This window comes from Nansenia antarctica (assembly GCF_963989245.1).
Source record: "Nansenia antarctica genome assembly, chromosome: 14".
NCBI lineage: Eukaryota > Metazoa > Chordata > Actinopteri > Argentiniformes > Microstomatidae > Nansenia > Nansenia antarctica.
This window is the reverse complement of record NC_137684.1, coordinates 31,518,807-31,526,306: the sequence shown is the minus strand read 5'-3', so window position 1 is coordinate 31,526,306 and position 7,500 is coordinate 31,518,807. Positions and strand designations below refer to the sequence as shown.

Here is a 7,500-nt window from a genome sequence, read left to right as displayed (position 1 = left end):
TAGGACCAGTAGACTGAACCAGTAGACTGAACCAGTAGACTGAACCAGTAGGCTGAACCAGTAGACTGAACCAGTAGGCTGAACCAGTAGGCTGAACCAGTAGACTGAACCAGTAGACTGAACCAGTAGACTGAACCAGTAGGCTGAACCAGTAGGCTGAACCATTAGACAAACTTATAATATAATGTACAGAAGATGTGTATCATATTACAATCACAGTCACCTTTATTAAACTGTTTAATCATATCCGATTCCCTTTGCAAGCCATTAAATCAATAACATTATTATCAAACGTACATTCTGTTAAATGTTATTACGTCACACACATGCAGAGACTGAGGGACAACTTATGTTTTTGTTTTAATAAGCCAGACAGCCAGTCTGCTACCTCACCACCACCATTCTAAAGCTCTGGGACCTGGACTAGACTGATTATTAATGTGATCAATGGATCTGATCAATCCAAGTGAATTTAATTGTCTGAACATCCTCAATGTCCCTCTGTACACATACACACCCAGTATTCATTACACTCAAAATCCTCCAAATACTTATACATAACTAGCTAATAATGAAAAATACAGTATGTTGAGAGCATCTGATTTATAATAATGTGAACACCCTGAGAAGTCAAACAGCCTCATGTATGTAGAGTCATATTATCTTCTTATGAGGCTGGAGAGGCTGGGCTGTATCTGACATTGCTGCTGCATATTCACATCTAGCAGACACACTGAGAGCACAAACTATATGATAACAAACCAAAACCAGATCAGAAATTACTCTGTGTGGGGAAATATACCATAATCTTTCCTAATGAGTGACAACAGATAAAGATGAATCTAAATGCTTATTTTACTGCTTGGTCAGTCAGCGTGATTGACAGGAGAGATGATCAGAGGGGCAGAATTTTTACCACCATAATTCAGCTCAGGGCTGAAGAATGGATAGAGTTTCTCAGTGAAGGTGCAGCCAGTGAAAGAGTAGATCAGAGACCTGGCCTCCACATCATAAAAGGAGACCTGGCCCTCCTCATAATCCACAAACACCCCCACCTTCTGGGGCTTCTCTCTCAGGGACAGGGGGACATCAGGGCCAGCATAAGCCCAGTACTTATTTCCATTAATCAACTCTACAGTCCAGTATCCATCCTCAGGTCTCAGTGTGATACCCCCCTTCCTGTTGATGGACTCTCTGGCCACTCCTACAGCCCACTCAGTCTTCTCCTTCACCTCCACTTCATAGTAAAACCTCCCTGAGGAGAAACCCTCCTTTCCTAAGACAAAGACAAACAGGGAAAACCTCCCTATGTTATCAGGGAGATTCTTTCTTGTGTCTCCATGTCTAACTTGTTTCCCGTCCTCAGACAGAATGAGTTCAGGATGTGCTGTATCAGGGTCCAGAGTCACGTCCACTGCATACTGCTGAATCATCTTCAGCTCAGCATCACACAACTTCTTCACTTCACTCGTAAGTGTCTCCTCCAGCTGAGACACAGCTCTCCTCACAGTCCCCACGTAGAGATCACTGTGAACCCTGACCTCAGACCAGTCCTTGGTGTGTGGAGGGGTGGACAGGGAAGGGAAGCTCTGGAGGAGGTGGAGGTGGTCCTCAGTGTGTGAGAGCTGCTCCAGCTCAGTGCTTCTCCTCTTTAGCTCAGTGATTTCCTGCTCCAGCTCTTTAATCAGCCCTTCAGCCCGCCTCTCTGCTGCTTTCTGCTTCTCCTCGATCACGTCTAGGAGCTCAGCCTGGCTTCTCTTCATGGAGTCCACCAGAGCAGTGAAGACCTGTACGCTGTCTGCTTTCTCTCTCTGTGCATCTTTCTTACTAAGATCTACTGAGTGTTTGATCTCTGAAACCTTCTGCAGTCGCTCCTGGATCATCTGCTGAACATCTGCCTCTGTCTTCCCCAGCTGAGCCTTCCTCTCTCCATACTCCTCCTCTATGGGGACGGTGTCATGGGTCTTGTGGTCTGTTTTCATGCACAGCCAACACACACACATTTCATCACTCCTACAGAACAGCTCCAGGAGTCTGTCGTGCTTCTTACACGTCCTGTCTTCCAGGTTCTCCACAGGGTCGATCAGCTTGTGTCTCTTTAAGGCTGCGACTCTCTGATGAGGCTCCAGGTGAGTCTCACAGTAAGAGGTCAGACACACCAGGCAGGACTTCAGAGCCTTGAGCTTCGTCCCAGTGCAGACGTCACAAGGCACTTGTCCAGGTTCGACAGGGGACTCATCTTCAGCCCTGACTCTCATTGTCTTGAAGTGCTCTACAACCTCTCTAAACGTTGTGTTGACGCGAAGCTCAGGTCTTCTATAGAACGTTTCCTTACACAACGGACACAGACACAATTCACTGGTGTCCCAGTACTTTCTGATACAGGCCATGCAGAAGGTGTGTCCACATTGAATAGAGACAGGGTCAGTGAACACATCCAGACAGACAGAACACAGGAACTGCTCCTCAGACAGGAGACTGCTGGAGGAAGCCATATCTAGAGAGACCAGAGGTGACACCATAAAGCATTTCCTGGAATCAATCAGATCTCTATAGTTTCAGCTATGGAGCTGTCAAGACTGTCTTATGAGATTATACAGCAACCAATAATTATAACATTATTCTACATCACATAGAAAATAGTCCTTCAACCAAATCAATACGTTTTACATGCTGAACTGTCTATAAACCAAACTGTCATGTCATTGTAAGTCTCTCAACTCACCAGTCTGTGATTCTGTGAGAGTGTGGATGCTGTCTCTGTCCTTTCTACTGATAGATGTCTCTGTCCTTTCTACTGTATGTGTGATAGATGTCTGTTTGAGGACGATATCTAACAAGTTTGAGAGAGTCTGCCCTTGTCCACGATACACTTTATGTCTCTACACAGTTTAGTTTCATTTCAGCTGCCTGACGTTGAGATGCTCCTCCCCTCCCAGTACAGCTCTCCTTCCTGGAACAGAGTTAACCCTTTACAGGCTGGTCTGTTTCTAACATGTGGTTTTACAGACACGCTCTTCTTACACGCTCTTCTTACGCCCTTCCTATAATCTTAAAGGAGTGCAAAACACTGCCCACCTTCAAAACCACTCTCAAAAAACATTTACAGGAGGCTGCAATCCGTAACTGGACCCTCTAAATCAAAAATCAGATTAAAAGACCCGAACTACCCACTGTACATACTTTGTGTTTTGTCCCCCGCCCCCACCTGTGGTGTATGTCCCCACCTGTCCTACCCGCTGTACATACCTTATGTTTTGTTGTATTGTTCTTCCCATGATGGATGTATGTTTATCTTGTAGATAGTAATAGTTATTTGTCTGTATTATCTTGTAGATAGTACTAGTTTTTTTGTCTGTCTTACATGTAACGATGAATTGAGAATCAAGGACCCCAATTGAAATAAGCCAGTGGCTTTCTTGGGTTTTTATCCTGTTAGTTGACCTTGTATGTAATATGTACTTTCATGTACCTACTTCTGCAAATCTTCTAATAAAGTTTTCAATCAATCAATCAATCAAACCTGTCATTTCCAATCACCATATTGTTCCCAGTCAGTATAAACTGTAATCAGAATAATATTTGTGATCAGGGGCCTCATTTATAGAAAGTACTTTGGATCAAATGTTCATCTTACCCGTGTCGTACGTAGAAAACCACGTCAACGTAGTGATTTATACAATTTCAACTTGAGTCAATATCGTAGCTCTATGTCGCACCGCCGAATTCGATTCCATTGTTTTGAATGAGACCCAATGAGACAATGCACACGGCGTGCAATGCGGTATTGTCGCACGACAACATTCGATTCTCCATTCACATTCATTCATTCATTGGTGTGAATTGAGAATCGAATGTTGTCGTGCGAACAAAATCGCACGCCGTGTGCATTGTCCTTTAGCCTGTAGAGCAGCTCAGGACTCTGTCTGCGGAGGCTGAGGGAGCTGTAAGTAAAACAACATTATGCTGTTAGATCCGGCAACTGTTTGTCACAAGCTGATTGGTTAAAAGCTGCATTCCAGCCATGCTCAAATAACCATGTCCAATGGCAGAACCTCATTGAAAAGGTTTAGTTCTACTGCAAAGGTGACACGAAGAAACCCTGACCAGACTCAATGACTATAGAAGGGTATCCAGAGAGAGATGGAGAATCGGTCTGCTAAGGCTACAGCAATGATATGACACATGAAAGTTGTGTATTTGTAGCCAACAATGAGATGTGATATGATGGACAGACTCCTTGGATCCTGGCAGTAATACTGGCAGCGGAAAATGATTGACACGACCTGCGCTTGTTTGCTTTGTGAGTGTCCAAAGTCATACTACTGCTGAAACGCGCGGAATCAAGGCTATGAGTTGATTAAACTGCAATTTCGCAGACACCTCTCAGGAGGTAGAGATGACGTAGAGATGCCGTCTAATGATCGCAAGGTTGGCAGATCGGCGGTTCGAGCCCCGGCTGGCCACATGTCGAAGTGTCCTTGGGCAAGACACTGAACCCCAAATTGCTCCCAGTGAGCGGGCCGGCGCCTTGCAGAGCAGCTTGCCGCCACCATTGGTGTGTGAATGTGTGTGTGAATGGGTGAATGAGAGGCCGTTGTAAAGCGCTTTGGATAAAGGTGCTATATAAGTCAGTCCATTTACCATTTACATATGCCCTGTGTCTGACATCATGTTATGAAGTGTCAATGAAGACATCAATTGTTCTAAATTAATGTTTATCCAAGGAGGACAGAATTTAACATTTCTCTGACCAGACAATAGTTTGTCCTTTTCCACACTGAAACAACAACTCAACAACCCTACAGCTGCTCTCAGGTGGCAACAGTGCCTCCTGGTGGCGGTTCTGCTGAGGCTGCTGTGTGTGTGCAGGGTTTCCACTGGTCCTTGACATCCTTGAACGTTTGTGAATTTGAGAAAAGAAAATCAAGGTCTTAAAAGTATTTGAAGTCATTGAAAGTGCTTGAATTCCCCTCTCTCTCTCTCTCTCTCTCTCTCCCTCTCTCTCTCTCTCTCTCTCTCTCTCTCTCTGTCTCTCTCTCTCTCTCTCTCTCTCTCTCTCTCTCTCTCTCTCTCTCTCTCTCTCTCTCTCTCTCTTTAAATGTTGTCTGTGAGCGGATAGTTCCTATTATATAAATTCTCATCTAGTTCTGTCTCAAACTATGCCGTGTTGGGTCCTTGAATTTGAGGGAATTGAGTCTTGAAAGTCCTTGAAAGGTGCTTGAATGTGATGTTTCAGAAGGTGTGGGAACCCTGTGTATGAAACGCATGGAGCTGTACTGAGCCATGATGCTCACTGTGAAAGACACAGAGGAAAGGTTAAGGCAGGGTCGGAGAGGCGACCGAGATTGAGATGTCTTAATATTGCACCGAGCCACGGCTTCCATGAGTCATATTTTATGCATGAGGGAACATATGAAGCCCCAGACACACTGTGGTAACATATCTCCACCATACATCTTTCTGACTGGAGCTTATTAAACAGCAGAATACCAGAGTGGCAGGTTTCACAACGGCCCTCGGGCAGACGTTTGTTGTGATGTCATAATGCTGTCATAATGTAGTGATGTCATAATGCTGTCATAAGTGATGCCGTCTGCAGAGGCCAGCGGGCGGCACTGTGAGTGATGCTTGTGTTTGGTTTGTGTTATTCTGCAGGAAGAAACACTTGACTTATCACAGATTAAGCGTCTGTTCCAGTTCCGTAACAACTTTCTTGATTCTCCATCGCTCCCATTCTCCATCGCTCCCTTTGCCCCCTGGACGCATCACCTTCCACAAGTGAAGTTCCAGACATTGACATGACGATGCTTTACTTGCATCTTCTAGGCGCTTGGTGGGGTAGCGGGTTAAGCGTCGACCACGTAACCGCAGGGTTCCCGGTTCGATTCCGGCCGCGGACATATCCTGCATGTCATCCCTCCTCTCTCTCTCTCTCACCCATCCTTCCTGTCAGAATCTCTACTGTCTCTGTCAATGAAAAGAAAAGAAAAAAATACTTGGAAGTTGGAATACCTTTAGAAATGAAGTGCAACAAACAATGAACACTCTCCTATGACAGATTGAGCACTTTGCTGGAAAACCCTTCAGCTCTGGAATGAAATCAGTGTTAGTGTAATCAGTGTTTCAGTGTTAGTGTACCGGTAATCAGTGTTTCAGTGTCAGTGTTATCCCTCAGTGTTATTTGTGTTATTTTTAGTCGGCAGGTCACATCTGCTGCCTTCCTCAGTAGATTAGGTTCTGCAGACATTATTATAATTATATATATACAGTATTATAATCATACAAGCAGAGGCAGTAAACGGGGATGATGGCATTCATCTCTTAATGGTGGAATAAGAGCGGAGCTCTGCAGGCACTGTTGGTTATAAATAATTGAATACGATTTTAATCCCCCAATTAAGTTTAGCAGCAGGGAGAGAGGAAATCTCTAGGTGGCCAATTCATTAGTAATAATGGTGACATTTGTACCGCCAGACCAAACAGGAAGTCATTAAGCCCTGAGCCCTCGGAAGCCTTGACGGGCGACCGCAATTACAGAGTCAGACAAGAGTCAGACAAGAGGGCGCTTAATTGAATTTGTGACATGGACGTGGTAATGTATGCACAAGGACCTTTGAGATATCGGCCTAGTGAATGAGTCACTATAGGCCAGTGTGTGGATGACTCTTCATGTTTGCAAAAGGGGTTACTGAATATTATACAACAGTTAGTTCCGACTAAGTAATTTGATTGGACAAGAGGCATTCCATGAGTGCTGATACAGTATAACAGCACTGGGACTTTTAACTATGTGTATCACTCCGCCGCACAGATGTTCTACTAAATGACCGTTAATTAGACTACATGTTTGTGTTCAGGTTGCTAGGCAACAGTCCATTTGAAGTTCATTTGCTGAACTATTTTTTGTTTATTTTTTAATGATTAAATAAACAAACAAATCATAATCTGTTGTCGCTTATTACCGTTAACTAATAAATCGCGCTGTAGAACTGTTGTATAAAAGCAATATCACACTCGAGGTCGTGCTGTTATACTGAATATCAGCACGGCTGTGATCGTCTTCGGTACTCGGCCTGCGGCCTTGGCCGTGATATTGCTTGATTACAGTGTTAAACAAACACTTCCTGGATTCCAGAGTCGGGGTTTAGCAGCAGGATCGGTTGCTCAGATCTTCCCGACTCATGGGGATGTTAATAATCAGAGGTATGACTCGTTTCTCAAGCCCGACTTGCTGCCTCATGGCTACCGTCTCTGCACTCGTTGTTTTGTGTGTTCAAGAGACGTAACTGGATTCAGTGCATAACACTAGAACAGCCGTGCCTTTTTACCTACTAAAAGAGCCGCCTCGGGGGTTAGATTTACAATGCTCAAGCTGCTATTTACACACAACGACCACTAGTTGGCCGCTTGTAAATTAGCCTACCTCCTACACAGAAAAACTGCAAAATAGCTTCATACTAGCTTATCCTGATGTGATTTTGGAAATGTAAGGATACT

At 44.4% G+C, this 7,500-nt stretch overlaps 2 protein-coding genes across 5 annotated transcripts in view; one reads left to right on the top strand and one right to left on the bottom strand.

The window, feature by feature from the left end:
• The window catches only part of cadps2 (Ca++-dependent secretion activator 2), a gene marked incomplete at its 3' end in the record, with an annotated part of 199,098 nt that overhangs the window by 49,763 nt on the left and 141,835 nt on the right, over positions 1 to 7,500 (top strand). The window lies entirely within an intron of this gene.
• LOC308170393 (E3 ubiquitin-protein ligase TRIM21-like) lies at positions 650 to 2,861 on the bottom strand. Its single transcript, XM_080545184.1, has 2 exons — positions 2,726 to 2,861; positions 650 to 2,497 (listed from the first exon to the last, which is right to left on the bottom strand). The coding sequence occupies exon 2, from the start codon at positions 2,493 to 2,495 to the stop codon at positions 867 to 869; it is 1,629 nt and encodes a 542-aa protein (XP_080401310.1). The 5' UTR covers positions 2,496 to 2,497; positions 2,726 to 2,861; the 3' UTR covers positions 650 to 866.

Excerpts from the sequence above, each read along its gene's own strand:
- LOC308170393 (XM_080545184.1), bottom strand. The coding sequence starts at position 2,495 with ATGGCTTCCTCCAGCAGTCTCCTGTCTGAGGAGCAGTTCCTGTGTTCT.